The 20128-nt window shown below is 40.0% G+C and overlaps 1 protein-coding gene across 1 annotated transcript in view; it reads left to right on the top strand.

Moving 5' to 3' along the window:
* Window positions 1-19378, top strand: part of Ptar1 (protein prenyltransferase alpha subunit repeat containing 1) — a 34304-nt gene extending 14926 nt beyond the window's left edge. Inside the window, exons 3-7 of the mRNA XM_052763102.1 lie at window positions 965-1031; window positions 3181-3285; window positions 5305-5518; window positions 14012-14301; window positions 16182-19378. Coding sequence (XP_052619062.1) covers window positions 965-1031; window positions 3181-3285; window positions 5305-5518; window positions 14012-14301; window positions 16182-16524 — 1019 coding nt within the window. The 3' untranslated portion in view covers window positions 16525-19378. The remainder of the gene's footprint in view (window positions 1-964; window positions 1032-3180; window positions 3286-5304; window positions 5519-14011; window positions 14302-16181) is intronic.
* The last annotated feature ends 750 nt before the right edge of the window (window positions 19379-20128 follow it).

The following is a 20128-nucleotide window of genomic DNA, read 5'->3' as shown; positions in this document are numbered from 1 at the left end:
TTTGCAATATGTCTCTAGATTGATAATAGCAATTCTAAAATTCTCTTCAATTTTAGTAACAAGAAAATGTCCAGATTTGATCAATTTAGTTCTTTTAAAAGTAGGTTTATGGAGTTTATTTGTACCCATGAACATGTTGTTAAGACCACGAAGAATAAATATCTAGTAACTATGAATAGCATATCCTCAATGAACTGAAAACAGTAAACAAAAATGATCAGTGATCACATGACTTAAGGTATAAACATATAAGATAAAACATAGTAGAGCATTGTTTTTTTTCTTTTAACTCATCACGTTGATGTTTTAAAATATAATCATAATAAGGTTAGAATTGGAACATAAGCAGTCACATTACTCTCGGAAGTATAAAATAGTCACAGTGCATTTAGAGGACAAGGTACAAGTCACATTTGACTTTTGTATTGTTTTGCCATGGAGATTCTTTTTCAGGAAATACATCCTAAGAAAATAGAACAGTAAGTCTTTAGAAATGATTACTGTACTTTTATCATTGCTATCATTGTGTGAAATGTGTAGAAAAAAGGGGATTTTTTTTTTTGCAGCAGAACATAAGTTGGATTGTGGGTGATTTTTCTCTTCTCTCTTTTGAAAATTTCCATATAGTTAGTGCTTGAGACATTAGTAGAATTAATTAAATGGTGGTTTCAAAATTACTTCTTAGTGCAAATTAAATTACTGCCAGAGCTACTAAAAGAATGGAAGATGAATTATTCTTTATGGGCATATTATAAAATTGTTAACTTTTAAAATAATTGTACAGATCACAAATAGAAGAAAATCTTGAGGATAACAGTCACACCACTGATGTCTAAAAGTGTGTCTGACATTTAAAATTAATACAACCTGCATACAGGTTGTAATGAGAGTGGACGAGGACCTTTGAAAGGAGCAGGCTTTGACAGGCAGGACTGTGTTTTTAATGTGGCTCTCTTTATTTTAGAATTGATAGATGTCACCTGCACCCTGCTACTACTCAACCCAGACTTCACCACCGCATGGAATGTGAGGTATGTCATTTTCGTCAGTAGTGAGATGAAGCTTGCCCAGACTTCTGAAGACATTTATAACCCTGTGACTTGGTTAGCTACTTGGAAATCAAATATAAACCATTTGTCCATAGCATCCTGTGTTTGTTTCTTATACAAATTCTTCATAATATCTCCATGACAGTTCTAACACATGTGCTATGCCCCTTATAACTGTTGTTTCTATCAGCATTTTTCCCTAAACTATAGATCATCCCTGCTGAGTTACAGTGTGCTGTTTGATGCCTGCTTGTGTTTTCTTCCCTTGTTTGGGGATTATGGGCATTTTGTGTGAGGATTGGACCACTAGGCTACACTGGGGTGCAGGGAAGTGTATGGGATAAGGTTTAAGACCACACAGGCTTTAGTCTTCATGTAGCTATAGCCAGTGTGGTGCCGTGAGACAGCCACTTATAATGTCTGATGATCAGGACTTGAAAGAAGGATCACATTTGATTAATTAAGACAAGAACCATTTCTATTGAAGGGTTTTTTGTTTTTCAGTTAAATAACCTAGATGGATGTATGAGCGTAAATCAACTGCTACTCATTAGACTAAAACAAATTCTCTTGAAGGAAAGCAGAATGTGAATGATAGGAAAAGTAAAGTCTGTTGAATGTTCTGAATTATTTTAAATTTTCCCACAGGATAGAGCCATAAATATTACAATTCTTTATCATTAGAGATAATTTAAATCATATTTTGTTTAACTTTCTGTGTGTTTTAAACAAGGTCACATTATACTGGATTTTGTATTTATAAGTGATTTTAAGAATTTAGGTAACTTCTATTATAGACATTTTTTTGAGATGGCTTTGGCTCTGCCACTCTGAGCAAGTTCCTTCACCTCTCCAAACTTCAGTTAGCACATCTGTAAAATTAAGATTGAACTGAATGAAACTCTCCGGTCCCTAGTAAAAGGAACTGGGCTTTCTGGAGAAATGGCTGAATCATAGACCAAAGCAGGCATATACAGAATGGGCCTGGAGCATCTGGGAGCAAGAAAGTAAAGAAAGAGGTTTTAAGAGTAAAACGCAGTGGGAGCTGTTGAAGGGGCCAGGGACCAACTGAGAGAACTTCTGGAAGCAGAAGCCGGAATGATTCGAGTAGCAAAATGCATACATACAGTACTCTCTTCTTATCCTGGGAAGAAGATGTGTTCCAAGGCCCCTCCCTGTGCCTTCACACCCGCTGAGTAACTGCTCACTGTAGACAGCATGAACACCTGGACGAAGGAGTCGCATCCTGAATCCTGCAACGTGGGAGTTCATCAGATGCCCAGAGCCCCTTGTCATTTAAAATTTAGGAATTGTTTCTGAAATTTTCCATTTAACATGTTCAAACCATGGTTGACTATTGTCTTCGTTAGGTTTTTATTGCTGGGCTAAAACACCATGACTCAAATCAACTCAGGGAGGAAAGGGTTTATTTCAGCTTAGAAATCTCAGGTCACAGTCCGTCACTGAGGAAAGTCAGGGCAAGACCTCAAGGAAGGAACCTGGAGGCAGGAACTGAAGCAGAAGAAATGGTAGAACACCACTTCTCAGGACCAAGAGTAGCACAGCCAGCCCACAGTAGGCTGGGCCCTCCCATATCAATCATTAGTCAAGAAAAAGTCCCCACAGACTTGCCCATAGGCCAATTTCATGGTGGCATTTTTCTCAGATGAGAGACCTCTTCCCAATGACCCTGGTTTTTGCCAAGTTGACAGAAAACTAACCAGCGTGATAATAAAGTCTGTGCAGTGGTTTCTAAGCTGTAATGTGGTTTACACTGTTTCCAGTTGAGTGTCTCTGGGACAAGACCTTAGGATTCTCTTATCTACTGAGTTACAGATGGTGTCAGTGTGCTGATTTGGGATGCGCAGCCCCGAGCCCACAGTCCAGTCCTCCCGTCCCCAGCACCAAGATTGCAGACCCCGCTGCGGTGCCTGTTTCTGTGTGGGCTCTGCGGCTCCAACTCAAGCCCTTACGCTCACGCAGCAGGCACTTTCCTGACTGAACTCTCTCCTCAGTCTCTCGGTTGTTGTCCATTCTTTAATAGTTCTTGGTGGTTCACCATGAGATTTTATTAAAAGCAATAAAAAATGCTTGAGTAGAAAATTGACGCTTATTTTTCTTTTTGTTACAGGAAAGAGCTCATCCTTTCTGGCACTCTAAGTCCAATTAAGGATCTGCATCTGGGAAAACTAGCCTTAACTAAGTTTCCTAAGAGTCCAGAGACATGGATTCACAGGTGTGATTGATAGGCAGTTTTGTATCCCTGTTCAGTATTCAAGTATTCAGTATTCAGTATTCATTACTATTTGATTTTTGTTCAGAATTTGAATTCTAAAGTCACATTACATTTGATTCTGAGAATGAGCACTTGCTACCTGAGTGTCCATGGGAGCAAGTCCTTCCAAGTTTGAGTTTTCACATTCATAAAACATGAGCAATAGTTATACCTGATTCATAGAATTCGTAGTTCAGTGCTCCTGAGGTCATGTATACAAGCCCTACTACAGTGCCTTGCACATAGTAATTGATTGCTCAATAACGTTGGCTGTTATTGTTATCTATAGCAATTTTGGAGATTGCATTTAGATACTTAACTATAATACATGGACTTGTGTTCCTAGTAAATTTGGTGGTCTGATAGTTGTGATGATTAAAATTAAATTTTAAAAGGAAGATAAGGGTAACTGCGGTGATTGGTATATGGACTAAACCATAAATGCAAGGAGCATTTTTAGGGTGAGAACCTGAGACAGCCAGAATACAAGTAGGACTCTGAAAATTCTTGGTGTTGGAAAGCATGCTTTTCTGAGATCTCATGTAAGTGCTCACTTCACTGAAATGCAGTGGTGTCGTCTGCTGTCACAGTGTCCTGGAGAAGTTAGTATCAGGAAGTTTGTCCTCATTATGCCGCTAACATTCCTCAGTCATGAACATTGTTGGGTTCTTAGGTGGGTTTAAGGTATCATGACTGTAACCTTGACTTTGCCTAGCATGATAAGTCAGCTCTAACAAACCACAGTCAGTTGTATTTTCTTCCTTACCAGAAGTTGGCATGGTTTGCCCCAGAAAGCCATGTGCTGGTGTTAGGCTGAGAGGAGGGAGATGCCAGAAGGAAACTATTAAATAAGCATCTCGGTTATTGGAGTCTGTAATTTAAAAACAAATTTTGTTTATTTTTTATATTTATTTATTTAATTAGTAAGTTATTTTTGTTTTTTTGTTTTTTTTTTTTTGTTTTTTTTTTTTGGTTTTTTGAGACAGGGTTTCTCTGTGTAGCTTTGCGCCTTTCCTGGAACTCACTTGGTAGCCCAGGCTGGCCTTGAACTCACAGAGATCCACCTGGCTCTGCCTAAAGGCGTGCGCCACCACCGCCCGGCTATTTTTGTTTTTTTGAGACAGGATTTCTCTGTGTAGCTTTGGGGCCTTTCTGGAACTCACTCTGTAGCCCAGGCTGGCCTCGAACTCACGGAGATCCGCCTTCCTCTGTCTCCCGAGTGCTGGGATTAAAGGCATGCGCCACCACCGCCTGGCTAAAACCAAAAATGTTTTGTTGTGAAACTTCATTGTTTAAAAATAAAATGAATTTTCTTACTCATTTTTCTGTACCTTTGGGTTGGAAATTTTTTAATTCAAACGTATGTCTATAAAAATATGAACTGATTAGAAACCTTTTCTGTTGCTTTTGACTAAAATATATGCAAATTACACATAGACAAAAGGAGAGTCTGTGATTGAGGACATTTTAAACCTTGATGCTTAAGTGTCTTTTGTTTCTTTTCACATTTTATGCTGTAATATCAAAATTTCGCTTAGTGAAAGCTATCAAAACAATACTTTTGTTTGCAGACAAGTGTGGGTGAGGCATGTACGTGTAACTGAAGGTACGAGTCTGCGCCCTCCTGCCATAGTGCACAGTCAGCCCTGCGCCTAGCCTACCACACACAGGCACATGGATTGGCTCCTTTATATTCCTTGGCCAAGGAGAGTTTGGAAGTGGTCATTTTGGAGCTGATGACCTTCTCTTTTTGATGGATTTTAAATTTAGAAAAGCTTCTCTTTCCCATTTGTCATTTTCGTGTCCCTTCTGGCTCATATTGCTAAGTTGAATTGTATTCCAGAGCGCAATAGCAGCAGCCCCTTGACATCCCCATCCCTGAGCTTATAGATGACTTGTTTTGCACTCTGTACATGGAAACTAAGAACACGGAAATGGATTGTGTTCTTCCCTCCTCTTTCCCCCATGCTGTATTAACAGGCGCTGGGTGCTGCAGCAGTTAAGTCAGGACACTTCCTCGCCTTCCTCTGTGGCCAAAGGAAGCTTAGGAACAGTTCCTGCAGAGAGGACCCAGCGAATAATACAGGAAGAGATGGAAGTCTGTGGTGAGGCAGCAGGAAGGCACCCCAGCAACTATAATGCCTGGTCCCATCGCATCTGGGTGTTACAGAGTGTGGCCAAGCTGGATCTCAAGGTAGGGCTATTATTCTTTTTCCATGGCTAGTACTACCCATACACCCTTTAAATCTCTGTAGTAATTTATCCCTGAAAGTAATGTTCCAGCAGCCCCAGAGGATCAAGACAGTTGTGGTTTCCAGAGAAATCCTCATAATTACAGAAGGGTTTGCCTTCCCCATGAGTGCAGCTTGGGACGCTGGTAAAGGAAATACATTGCCAGACCAAAGGCACGCAGAACCAAATACGAAGAGTCAGTCTAACTCATTAAGATTATTCAACTGCTTGTAACGTTCTCTGGACACATGTCAGTGAGCTGAATCAGCAGACAGTCTTTATACTCTTCACTCTCAGAAAGGAAAGGAGAGAGCAGGGACAGACTTGGCAGAGCCTGTAGCTCACCCTGGGATTCGTGAGGCCCTCTACAGGCCTATGACGTCAGAATGACAGGGGGATCTCACATAAGCTCTTTCCATAGGTTTAGTATGGCTCTTGCAGCCTGTCTTTGTGTGTGTGTGTGTGTGTGTGTGTTTGTCTTTAGAAATGGGAGGTGGCAGTTTCCAGGGTATTTTGAGGCTTAGACTTGGCCACAGTTGAATCATTTGGAACATTTAGTACTCATCCATCAGAGTGATAGCCTGACAGCCCTGTATTTCTTTTTCTGTTACAAAATCATCTTCATTTTTCCTTTGCTGGTTATTGTATTAGAAATCTGTAAGAATATATGACGCTGTTCTAAAAAACTTCCCAAGGCCAGGGCAATTAAAAGGTGAAGTTGAATGTCAACATGCCTCAGGGGTGATTTAAAGTCACAGAGAGCTTCCTGTAGTTGTGACTCACCAGCGATGTCCTCTCTTCCTTCCTAGTGCCCTTTCCCTCCTCCGAGTCGGGAGTCTTCGGGGTAAATAGAGTTGTCACTTAAAGGGAATTTAGGCCCGCAGTTATAGAAGAGTAGACCTTTCCATTTCTGTTCATATGTCTGTGAGTTTCAGGAGGGAGGTACCCAAAGGAGGCGGCAGAGCAGAGGCTTAGCATCGCATCAGCCTGAGGTCATGTTTGACCTCGACATGGGAAGTAAGTCCTTGAGATTTTATTTTTCAAATAAGGACTCTACTTTCTGCCTGGAGGTTAGTGTGAGGATTGCCTGAGTTACTGTGATAAGAGTGCTGGGTTTCTTTCATACATGTCTGCTAGTGTGCTTGATTGGCTCAGTGCAGTCATTCCTAGCTGCTGTGCTGGGTTACTTGATCTTTATACCATCTGGAGCTCTAGTTGAGAGAGTTAATCCACAATGAGAAAGTAGTGTAACCCTTGGAAGGTCTGGGGAGCTCTGGGTCCAGTCGGGAGCACCAGAAATGGTTCCTTAGAAACAGCTGCTGAGTCTAGAGACATACAAGTCATGTGTGCTGTCAGGGATGTGGGGTACCGCAGCTCCTCACCTCTGCTCTGTAGTGTGATGGTGGGGCGGGGCCTTGGGCAAGAATTGGGAGATGAGATGTTACTGGAAACTTTCCTGCTAGCCCATTCTCATAATGTCAGCGGCAACAGGCCAAGGTGAAATTCTTGGTTATTTGCGACCATCTTATGTTAGATTGATAGCTAATTGGTGAGGTTTTTGACTCAGCTGCCTGGATCTACTTCTGAGCTCACATCTAATCACCCTTCCTTGAGCTGCACTTAGGAGGATTTGTTGTGTTTCCATCACTGACACCCTCCACTAGCCTTTCTTACCCTTTTTCTGTTCTCAGTAAAATGTACTGAATGTTTTATTTTTATTTTTTTAGTTCTCTTTCTGTTGTTATAAGTCCTTGGGCTCAGCTGGACTCATGCTCTGTGCTTTGTCTCTGAGAGGAAGTAGTTAACAAAAGTACCAGTTGTCTAGACCAACTTAGAAATGCATGTAAGTCTGAGTGTGATCGTGCACACTTGTAATCACAGCTACGCAGAAGCTTGGGCGGGAGAGCAGGCGGCATGCAACCTGGGCCACGTAGTGAGTTGAAAGGTGACACAGATGGGCACCTTAGTGAAATCTCATCTCAAAATAGATGTGAGTGGGTTAGAGAACAGATAGCTGAGTGGTACAGCACCAGACTCAAGCGCTAGTTCTGCAAAATAAAAAAAATAAAATAAAGACATTTTAAAAGCAAAGTAGATAAAATGAGCTAGCATTATCAAGGGTAGAAAGTTGAAAATAGTATCTTAAAATGCCTGATGTCCAGTCCTGGTGAGAGGCTGACAGTGAGCTCTGGAAAAGTTGTTGCCGTTCTAATAAAAGACAAGATCACATTCAAAGTAGGTAGAGTCATAGCCGTTGTGGTTTGTGGACTTGATCTTATGCAAAGAAACGATGGCAGAGACAGCGTGTATGGTATGATTAAAGGTGCCACTCAGTGATCATACAGACCTAATATGTACTCTAGCTGTTCTACCAACTTGCTGTGTGCCCTCACGGAAGCTACCCAGCCTCTCTCATCCTCATTTTCCTGCCTATGAAAAGAGTATGGTGGAAATTCCTCAACAGCTATCCGGTGGAGTGGTACACGCTGAACAGGAGGATCGCCATAGAGTGATTGTCATGGTGTTCTTACTTAGTAAACACTGGCTATGAAATACAAAGATTTGGTATGTGCAAGCATTTGTAATTGTGAAAATTAGAGAGGCTTGCCCTTGGGAGTAAGGGATTCATTAACGTTACAGTCTATATTTTAGTCTACTAAAGATCATACTGTATTAGATTATTTAAACAAAAATGTTTATAGTAGGTTATTGGCATAAAAGTAAATATAGTGTGGACTACACAGTTTTAGTATGCTGGCGTTTAATGAAACAAAAGCACTTATGAGTGGTTAGACAGTGCCTGGGACATAGTAAGTGCTGACCAGGCGTTCACGTGTGCAATAGTGTCACGGTTTTGTTTGTTTGTTTGTTTGTTTGTTTTTTAGTAATAAGCATAATAATGTTTTAGTATGAAGAAAAGTTAGAGAGTAACGGATGATTAATGGTACTATGGAGTAGAAACATGATATTTTAAAAATTATTTTTGAGGGGGAGTAGAATAATATAAATGAACAAAATGTATTGTGACTAGCCAATTAAAAGTTGTTATTATGTCACTGAAAAAAATAGAGATGTGCAAATGTCTGATAAAGATACAAAATAATTTTACATCATTAACAAAGGATAGAAATGCAAATCATAACCACAGTGAGTGAAATTGTTTCTTACCAACTAGAATGGTAACAGTAATGGCAGAGAGTAGCAAATGTCACTGAGGATATGAGAAGTGGCCCTTAATATGGCTGGTAGGAATGTAATCTAGTGACATCACTTTGGAAAGCAGCTTAACATTCCCTTAAAAAAAAAAGAGAGAGAGAGAGAGGGAGAAAACCATAGAATTACTGTATATGTGAGGGACCAGGTACAGTTAAAACTAGTAGGTTGTATTCTTGGAAGAAAAAGAATGGCTATTTATGATCCCACAGCCCCATTCTGGAGAATTAGAGGCATGTTCATACTAAATCCTGTGAGTGAGAATGTTCATAGCCCCAAACTGTTGACAACTCAAATATGTATCATATGAAAAAAGGAAAACCAAAGGCGAGGCCTTGATAAAATGGACTGTTGACCGTAATAATGGAATGAAATACCGGAGTGCTGTGTGATGTAGACGAGTCTCAAAACATAATTTAAAGTAACCAGATTCAAAATCATCCCATTTTGTTCTATTGATCTAGGAAGTTCAGATGCTCAAAGATTATTAAATGCCTGAGACTAGGGAGGGAATGGAAAGTGAATCCCCATGGCAATAGAGGGCTTTTTTTTGCAGGTGTCTGTGTATAAAAACATTTGAAATCAGCAATAATGTCTACACAGTTCTGAATATACTCAAAATATTGGTTTATATATCAGTTTCAAAGTTTGGTTTTGAAATTGATTGGAAAAGCTTAGAAAACAGCTAAGAAGTTAGACACTATGCCATTAGATATTTAACTATGTTAAGTAATTAAAACATAGAACTTTTTCAAAAATAAAATAAAAATATAATAAACTCTAGAAATAAATCCTAGTATATATAATTATGTGAAGATTCCATTAATAACCATTAAATATGGCATGTCACATAGAAAAAAAGAATCTCAGTTTATGATGACTGGAAAAAGTTGGATTGACGTTTTAAAAAATAATTTAGATCTTTTTATATATAAACTGAATTGTAAATAGATTTTTAAAATCTGAGACGAAAATAGAGACCTGGGGGCAATGTGCCATGTAAATATTGTATGATTTCACTTTTATGTAAAATCTAGAAAAGTTTGAATTCATTGGAAGCAGAGTACAATGATAGTTGGAAAAGTTGAGGGAGGGATAAAGAAAGGTCACAGTTACAAAATTATAGTTAGGTAGAACGAATAAGCTCCAAAGATCTCACACAGCTTAATGACCAGAATTATCATATCATATGTAGGGACTGAAGTGTTGGCTCAGTGGTTGAGAGCACTCACTGCTCTAGCACAGGACTGGAGTTTGGTTCCCAGCACCCACAGGGTGACTCATAACTGTCTGTAATACCAGTTCCTGAGGATCTGACACACTCTTCTGACTGCCCCAGGCACAAGCACACACATGGTGTGTGTACATACACTCAGACACAAATATAAATACATTTGTAAAAGAATAGTGCCTTATGTGTATAGCTAAAATTTACTGAGGGGATTTTTAAAAATAGTCTCACACAAAAAATGAAAACTCTGTGAAGTGATGCCCGTGTTTCTCAGCTTGGTTTGTGTAATATCCCAGTGTACACATGCAAGCCTGTGATTACAGTGTGTGTCAAGAGAGCATACATTTTTATCAAGTACACCTCAATAAACCCAGAAAAAAGAAAAATTAATTGTAATAGTATATACTGAGAAATGGTTACAGCATGTATCATAAAAGTAGAGATTTAATATCTCCTTCATGTATAAATATCTTTAAAAAGCCCATAAGAAAAATAGATGACTTGCTGATAGTAAATTGGGCAATTCATAAATGAAGAGAACAAGACAAGCCTGTTAGTCATAAAGAAGTAACAAAAGAAAACCAAACATAAAGCTTTTAGCTTTTCTTATAACTAAACACAAACCACTTTTAGATAGTATTAATAAATTAGTAGTGATTAAAGTTTTCATAAGAGTTTAGGAAATAGGCATTAATAATGTACCTCCAATAGAAAGATAAACTGTACAGCCTTTCAAGAGGGCACTTTATAATAATATATGTCATCAATCTTATAAAGTTGTTCTCTTTGTCCCAACAAATAAACTTCTAAACATTTCTCCTAAATACATGATTGGGCGTGCACATAGTGTCATGTGTAAGAATTCCTCAGACGGGAATAGAAGCAGGGAAGAGTCGAAACCGGTCTTGAGGGTGAGATGCTGTGTGATAGTGAAAGGTGCTGCTGTAGAAGGCTCAGTCCGCAGCCGTCCTGTCTGCTGACAAGCGGGGGCGTGCGGGAGCAGGGTTCTACCTCACACACAGTGTCTGGGACTTGGACCACCATGGAGGAGAAAGCAGGGCAGCAGGAGCTTGAGGCAGCTCCACATGGTGTCCTTGGTCAGGAAGCAGAGCAAGGTGAAAGCTGCTTTTCAGCTTGCTTTCTTCTTAGGTCTGGGGCCAAAGCCACGGGATGATTCTGCCCACATTCGGGATGGGTCTGCCCGTAGTCAGATCATTGTGGAAATACCCACATAGGCATACCCAGAAGTGTGCTTCCATGTTGTTTGTAAATCCAGCTCTGTTGTTGGTGAAGATCACCCATCACTAGTGTGCTTTTAATGTAAGCGGAATAGAATCAGTTCAGAAGATATCTCCCATGGGCTAACGTGTGATGTGATTTTCTCTTCTCCTATATTATTGCTGTTTCTATAATGATCATTTTTACCGCTGCCTTAGTTAAGGTTGGGTTTATTTCATCTTACAACTCTCAGGTCATACTGTCAACCCAGTGAAGTTAGGCAGGACTCTGGAGGCAGAAACTGAAGCACAGGCCCTGGGGGAACCCTACTTATTGTCTTACTCCTCATAGCTTGCTCAGCCTGTTTATTCACACCATCCAGGAGCACTTTCCCAGGAGTGGCACTGCCTCCCACATCCATCATTAGTCAAGACCGGCACCCCACTTGTCTACAAGCCAGTCTTATGGAGGAATTGTCTCCATTAAGATTCATTCTTAAATGACTCTAGTGTGTGTCACGTGGACAAAACCTAACCAGGACAATCACTTGTATAACGGGTGAAAAAAAATGATTAGAAATGTATGACTGCTGGCATGTGTGTTTTCAGTATTTCATTTTAAACCAATCAACCCCTCTGTTCCATAGTCCTGCTGCTGTGTTTACTTATCCACCTTTTTATATGGAGGTTGGAAAGGAATAAGGGCACTGAAGGTATATTCTAAAAAACATTCATTTTTGTCAGTGCCTGACTGTAGATGTAACCAACGGTCTTATAAAATAAGAAACACAGAGCCAATTCAGAGAAGAAAGCCAAGAGGTCAGAGCTAAGAGCCTCACCCTTCCTGATTCAGGGATCCTCTCCAGCCAAGAGAGCTCTCCGAAAAGGACCTACTTCCTGTGTGTCTGTCTTTAAAGTCTTCCTGTTCTGCCTTCTCATTGGTTGTAAACCCAAACATGTGACTGCCTCGTCACTGCCTGAATGTACCGCCCTCCAGGTCCTTAAAGGCGTGCGCCACCGCCGCCACGCACTTGCTATATGGCTCTAATAGCTCTGACCCCCAGACAACTTTATTTATTAACATACAATTAAAATCACATTTCAGTACAAGTAAAATACCACCACACCTGACTTTAAACCATTCCTTTGTCTTCTTAAAGTCACTTAAAAGTAATTACTGTCTTTGTTTTTAAATCATTCCCTATACACTTTTTATTCTAGTTTTTTTGTTTTTTTGGTTTTTTTTAGGAAAAAACCTAAAATAAGAAAATGCCCTGAAGTTCCTTGTTTCTTCTTGAATTAATATGCATCTTTACACATAGAATAAAGAATAGAGTAGGGTTTTTATTTTTTCCTTTAAAAACTCTTAATCCAGGACATACTCATGTACATGTGTGAATGTAGAGGCCAGGGTTGATTTGGGGGTTTTTCAGTTGCTTTCTGCTATCATTCCAGTTACTTCTCTCTCCCTCCCCTTCTGTGTGTGTGTGTGTGTGTGTGTGTGTGTGTGTGTGTGTGTGTGTGTGTGTGTGTGTGTGTGTGTTGTAGATGTGTGAGTGGACAGGTATGCATGTCTGTGTGCACCAGAGCAAGCAGTCAAGTGTCTTCTGTCACTCTTTATCTTAGTGCCTGGCTGCAGGATCTGTCATATACCAGAAACTCACCTTTCTGGCTAGCTGGTCGGCCAGTGAGTTCTTAGCACCTACCGGTTTCGGATCCCCAGTGCTGGGGTGAAAGGCATGTGCAGGGGCTTTCTCCATGAGCACTGGGAACTGGAACCCAGGTCCTCATGCTTGTGAAGCTAATGCTTTTCCCATGGAGACACATAGTAGCCCCCACCGTCTGGAGATGATGTCTCTCACTGGACCTGGAGCCTACTGAAGGGGCTAGACTAACCAACAGACCTCAGCGATCTCCTGTCTCTGCCTCACTGGGTTGACAGTATGACCTGAGGGTTGCAGATGTGCTTCCCCGTGCCTGGCTTTCTCTGTGGGTGCTAGGGATCTGTCCTCGGGGCCTCAACTTAGCACTTCACCAACTCAGGCGCGCCCCACCCCCACCCCTTTAAGATTGTTTTTAAAATAATTCAGTTGGTTTTATTGAAAAACTTTCATCCATGTGTTGCTCTTGCCTCAAAGTTAAATAATAAATTCCTTTTGAAATTCATCAGTTTGTAATACAGTGTTTTAAATACTTTAGACCCAATTGCATTCCATTTATTCATTACCATCAGTTTGAGGCAAAGAGCCCCACTTGTGAGCCCTTGGGAAATCCTAGTTTTTGTGCATCATAGTCTGTGCTTAGCTCTTCGAATTAAGAAGTAGGAACAAACAGACACAGTCTCTGCCTTTATGTCATTTATTGTGAAAAGCAGTTAGAGTCTCTTACTGAAAGTATAATGCCTATCCATACAGTTGAATGTAAATATAAAATGTAATAAGAATCAAAATCACCTCTGAATTTATGTTGTGTATTTTCCCTTCTGTAATAATATTACTTGTAAATAAATACCCAAAAATTCATTAATTTCGAATTTGGTTTTCTTTGTTGGCCATTTACAGTGTAGTAAGGTGAAGGAAAAGAATACAAGTCCTTAAACTCTGTGCTCAAAAAAAAAATGCTGTTCACTTTATAAGGGACAAGGGATGCTAGCACGCATTGAGCTTCTAAGAGAACATCATGTGGGACGTTGTAGACAAGAGATTGGTGACAGTGAATCAAAGAAAGCACAGGTGGTGATGGGAAGGAAAAGCCTTTGTAATGCTCCTCTCACTTCCCTCTTTCTTCTTACAAGATCCTTCTTGATGAGCTGTCTTCTACTAAACACTGGGCATCCATGCATGTCTCAGACCACAGTGGATTTCACTATCGCCAGTTTTTGTTGAAGTCTTTGATTAGCCAGACTGCGATGGACACTTCTATACTGCAGCAAAACTCTTTGAAAAATGAGCCAAAAGATGAAGAAGCAACAGCTTCAACAGAGGAACCGAGGGTAAATCTTACCCAGCTCCTAGAAGAAGAAGTAGACTTCTGCACAGATCTTATTGATTCCTATCCAGGACACGAAACCCTTTGGTGTCATAGGTAAGAGAAGAGAAAATCCATTTCCTCTGATTAACTGGCTGTGTCCTTATGAGACTGCAGAACCTGTTATAGCTGACTTCTGTCTGTGAACGTAAATATGGTCATCTGATTTCCTGACTGAGAAAGGGCTTTTGTTCATCATACCATTACCATTGTTAATATGAGGTTTCTCACACACATCTTTGCTTGCCTGTGGTTTAGGTTCACCCTTAAGTATACAACAGAATGACTTGTGTTACCTCCAAAATAGTCCAGAAACAAAACAAAACATAAAAATGTTTCATAATTCTTTGGAGAGCCTGACAGTTAGCATATCAGGATTGAGTGTTACCATGGGTTTTTAAGAAAAGTAAAATATTCCAGACCATTTTGATGCAGTCACGATTGAGACTAATGATTAGACCATGGGTAGAAGGTAAGCTTTATCGTTTTCCCTGCTCTAGTGGTCCGCACATTAATTATCTTAAGTATGCCAACAATCAGGAAGGCCAGCAGGTGTATTAACCTGGGTTTTGAGTACAGTTGATCCTATAAACTTCATCCTGGAATGAAGTCCAGGTGAGTTAACACTTTGCTTCCTTTATTTTGGATCTTTATCTATTTGGAAGTATCTCCGTCTGTCTAAGTCCCCAGTCTACTTCAGGTTGTAGGATTCAGTCTAGAAACAAAAGACTTGTCTGTACTAGGCAGGATAAAGATTGTAAAGTCTGTACTTCCTGAGTTACTGAGTCCCCACCCCTTTTTCCAGTCTAGTCTTTCTCATGGACTGCTTAGCTGGTCTGTTAGCTGCTAATCCACACTAAGTACAGGAAGGCCGACATTATCTTTCCTTTTTGTAGACCTTCATGAGTAGACAGTGATCTTTTCTCTTCACAGCAAGGCCGCCTTAAGAAAGACAGGACGTGAGGCTGCTATTAGCGACAGTGTTGTTCTGTTGTACCTCCTCTTCACAGTAGCAAGGCCTGGAGACTTCAGACATTGAATGAATGATGAGATATAACAGCTTAGAACCTCATCTGTCATGTCAGAGTTTGTGTAGCAGATGTGTGCCCCATGAAAACTGGGGATCATGCAGAGCAGGTTTCATTTTAATAAGCAATTCCAGGTGATAACTGCTCGTAGATTGAAAACCGGAGTGGTATCTTTTATGTGCTTTGCTCAGAGCCTAGCATATCTCCACCGAATACTGATATGTAAGACTAAAGTGGAGGTTTAGGAGAGAGCTTAAATAAGACCAACTGCCACAAGTGTGTTCTTCGAGTTTTGAAAAAGACTAGGGGCTGATGGGATGGCTCAGTGATTAGAGGCGCTTGCCAGTGAACCTGATGGCCCAAGTTCCATCCCTAGAAGTTGGAACATAGAACTTGGTAGAATGAGAGAACTGACTTCTGTACCTACATCTAACACACACACACGCATGTGCATAAATAAATGCAATAGAAGTGTCTTCAGAAAGGACTAGATAGAGGCTATGAACTATGCCTCTAGTCTCGAGGAACTGTACCTCGTTTCTGGATTACTTCTAAGATTCTCAATGAAGTTGGTATTTTGGTTTATATAATTATTTATGGAGAATATTAAGCTTTTATTGTTTCTAATTCATGTTAGAATTAGAACTGAAAACTCACTGTGATCTGAGTAAATGTTTACTAAAAAGTCTTTACAGCAAGACTGTTTTCTCACAAATCAGCAGTGAGGGTTGAAACCCTGAGCTTTCAAGTCACTTGTCTCCTTTCCCCAGACAGGAGGAAAGGATTATGAACTGGGTGTAAGCTAATACTATATATTTTTATATTATCCACTTTAAAGTATTGCCTGGAAATCTTTAGTTTTGTGATGATGTTCTTTCTTCCATCCCCATCCCCCATCCCCCATCACAGGCGGCATGTTTTCTACCTTCAACATCATTTAAATGGCAGGTTTCCTCCCAGTTTGACTCACCTGTCACCTGCAGACTGCTCTGGGGGGGCTTTGAATGACTTGCACCTGGTTCCAGCAAGCCCTCAACTATCTCAGGCAATGGAAGTGGACGGACTGAATGACTCCAGCAAACAAGGCTATTCCCAGGAAACCAAGCGACTGAAACGGACCCCAGCTCCAGACTCTCTAGGCCTAGAGATGGAGCACAGGTTTATTGATCAAGTATTATCCACTTGTCGGAATGTAGAGCAAGCCAGGTATGCCAATGCATACAGGAAATGGCTGGTGACTTTGAGTCAGTGAAAGGGGTGGATTCATCCTAAGAAATTCCCCTTTTAGTGCAATATTGCTTTCCTTTCTCAATGCCATAGTTGCATGAACTGACTGGCTAACTATGTATTCTTCTTCATCTAGAGCTTAAAAGTCTGTGAGAAACCTTTTGTTTTATTTATTTTGTTAAGAGCCGGCATTCCTTTGGGTACAGAATAACTGTATAGTTCCTTCTTGCTACACAATGAGTCTTAATTTTTTTTTTTTTTTCTGTTTGATTCCATGCCCTTTCTGTTTCAGTATTTGGACTTCTCGTTTGGTTCTTGAGATTGGTTCGCACACCTTTACCCACCTCAGTTCCGTTGCTACATAAGCAATTTCTTTAGAAATTGACAATTTAAGTTGCAGTTCAGCTTAAGAATATTAGTACCTGTGCAGAAGGACTTGATCTAATTGCAGTTTTGAGAATAAAATGGCTAGGTGGGTGGATATGTGAAAATGTGAGCCACCTCTTTCTCAAGCATGTTCTCCAGTTACCGACTCAGAGAAGAACCAAAGCCAGGAGTGTTAGAATTTATATAGAAAAAAAAAATGCTTCCAATGTAATCTATTTTTAAATGATTATTTAAAAGAAACTAAACTAATTTAAGAGTTTATGTAATTGTAGTACTGGAAAATTATTTTTATTACTAGTTTTGATAGATTGTTTTTACCTCATATTTGGTATATGCCAAAACAGTAAGTCAGCCCTTATAAAATAAATTGTTTTTTTTTAAAAAAAAAAACAGAAATGCCACTTTTAGTTATTACTACTTTTTTCCTTCTAAAATCACTCATGAAAAGTGGGAGAAATCTACATAGAAATGTAGTCCTGGAAAGCTTCCTTTTTAAAAATTTAAGTTACTGAGGTTATACTGGATAAACTGCAAAGTTTTTGTCAAGTGGCTAGTCAGAGTTTACTGGGAAAATCCAAGGAGGAAGACTAGTTTTGAGCATTAATTCAATTTTTACTTTTAAAATCAAACAAAACACTTTGATACTAAAATCATCAGGGATAAGTACCAAAGTCCATATAGCTATATCTCAATAACAAGGGCTGTGTTTTTCAGGTTGGTGAAGTGGGGTGGAAATGGGTCAAGTACCGTCTCCGTCTCTCTTCTCCATCCACCCCTTCGGATGAGCTGTGATTCCCCTGTGCATCCCTTCTCTTTATCCATCACTCACTGGTCCGTATTTTTTTCTCATGTGTCCTTTTTGTCAGGGATGCCCACTGAAGCTATTATCTCTCTTTGCTCGATGAATTTAATACCTGTCTATAAACACAGGAAATATGAATAAGAGATGCCACTCTCATACTCCCTTTTAATGGTTGTCTTGGTTTGGGTTTCTATTGCTGTGGCGAAACACTATGAATAAAAGGAACTCGGAGAGGAAAGGGTTTATTTTGCCTACGCTTCTGGGTAACAAATAGTCCATCACTGAGGCAATAACTCAAGCAGGACAGGAGCCTATAGGTAGGAGCTGATGTAGAGGCCATGGAGGAGTGTTGCTTACTGACTTGCTCTCCATGGCTTGTTCATCTGGCTTTCTTACAGCACCCAGGAATGCCAGCCCACAGAGTGGCCCCATTCACAGTGATCTGGGCCCTCTCCCATCAATCACTAATTAAGAAAATCTCCTATAGGCTTGTTTGTAGCCCAATCTTATGGAGGCACTTTCTCAATTGAGGTTCTCTCTTCTCGGATGAATGTAGCTTGTGTCAAATTGACATGAAACTAAGCCTGCACAGTGGTAGAAGCTGTCTCTTGTCTGCGCGTGCAGAATGTAAGCAATGATTACAGAAATAAGCGCAGCCCTCATGTTTGGCGTGTTCTCTTTCACAGTTGGTACTCCGCAGTGTAGGTAGAAGGACAAGGGGAAAGGCAAACCACTCTGGTCTCACCCTAGTGGGAACTTGCACTTGAGGTAGGCACACTTCATTAAGAGGGGAAAAAAAAAACCTTTAACTTGGGCATCATGGTCTTATGGGGTGGCAGCCTGCTGAGCTGAGTGACGCACTTAGGATACTAGAAAAAACATTTCTACTGACAGCAGTACAAAGATCTTACTCTCTTGGAGCAGTTATTTTTACTGTTTTACAGTATTTAGATGATAAAATACTCGACATTGTGAACATAATTCCACAGCCTTCTATATACAAAGCATAGTTTGAATCATCAAATACCTCAAGTTCTACATGGGTCTCTATAGGAAAACAGTTACATGATGTTTAGCTCCTCTGAGATTGAGTAGAAATGACCCAGCAGTTCCTGCTGCCGAATCCTGTCTTTTTTTGGTATTACCTTTTCCCCCAGCATCCTTTTTAGTTTCCCAAGGAATAGGACTTGCATTTGATGTAGTGTGTCAGGACATGAGCATAGGCTATGCTGTATGAACATCAACTAAATTTGTATAGTGTCCATGCCTTTTTATATCTCCTACTCAGCGTCTTGGTCATCTTTGGTGTTAGCTGCCTTCTTATGTCTGCCAAGGCTCAGCCCACCCCTCCCAGAAGCCATGGAGTCCTCTAATATACCATGGTCTCTTCTTCCTAGTATGGTTGGAAGTAGGTAGTAAAACTACAGATATCTAAAAGATCCTGTTTGTGTGCGGCTTTTCTGTGCTACATTATTTCTGAAGTCAGCATTTGCAAGAGTTAGTTCACAGGACTTAGGATTTCCCTGTATATTTTCCCTGAGCGTTTACCGTTTACCCTCTCTAGCAAGCTACTGTGTCTTTGACCAAATGAACTAATGCAATAGAAAGAACATGTATAATTTCGGGGCTTGTGTAGTCATATTCTTCTGTACATAAGTTGTTGATAAAAAGAAAAGATGGTTTAAACTGACACATTGCATCTGATTTTTATTGGGAAATTAGCAGGCCATTATACCATCCTATGGATCAGGAAAGCTACTGAAGCGCAAAAAGTGGTAAGATCTGGGGCTTCTGCCACAGCCCCGCCCTACCTTTCTTAAGTCTGTGTATTTTGGTAATGTATTTTCAGGTTGTATCATATGCCTTGCACATTATAAGGACTTAATAACTATTAAGTTGACTAATTCACTCTTTGAAGAAGGGAAAGATTGGTCATGAATGATGGAATCATGATCAGGAAATTAATGAGTTATAAGTGAGTGATGTGGGCTAGCTTCGTTAATACTTAAGGGGAGCTCCCACATGTAAAATTAGTGAGATTTAAATTTGGTGTCTTCATTACCTTGTTTAGACTTGTTAACTCTCAGCCGTGAGATGGAGCTCTAAAATTCTCTTAATTGTTTGTCTACATTAAAAACTCTCAGAGTCAATAAGATCCATTTGATAAGAATATTGTTTTCTTTCACTAGATGATGTTGAAGAGCAGATCTTGCATACAGAGCCAGAGGCACATTTGAGCAGCTAGAATAATGCTTGGATTTAGAGAATTGTTAGTCTGTATCTGTACAGGAGTCATCCCTATCCCCAACTTGAACTGTGGACCTTTTAGGTACTCCTTGAACCTATGTGAGCCATTTTTTAAACCTAAGGATTTTATATCTATTACTAACCCCTGTTACTTCTATAGAAGCTCTGGGCCCTAACATTTCTTACTCTCGTG

The sequence above is a fragment of the Peromyscus californicus genome, unplaced genomic scaffold (assembly GCF_007827085.1).
Source record: "Peromyscus californicus insignis strain IS unplaced genomic scaffold, ASM782708v3 Scaffold_4__1_contigs__length_199733344, whole genome shotgun sequence".
Classification (NCBI taxonomy): domain Eukaryota; kingdom Metazoa; phylum Chordata; class Mammalia; order Rodentia; family Cricetidae; genus Peromyscus; species Peromyscus californicus.
Note: the sequence above shows the minus strand (reverse complement) of the source record. Positions and strands in the feature narration are given on the sequence as shown.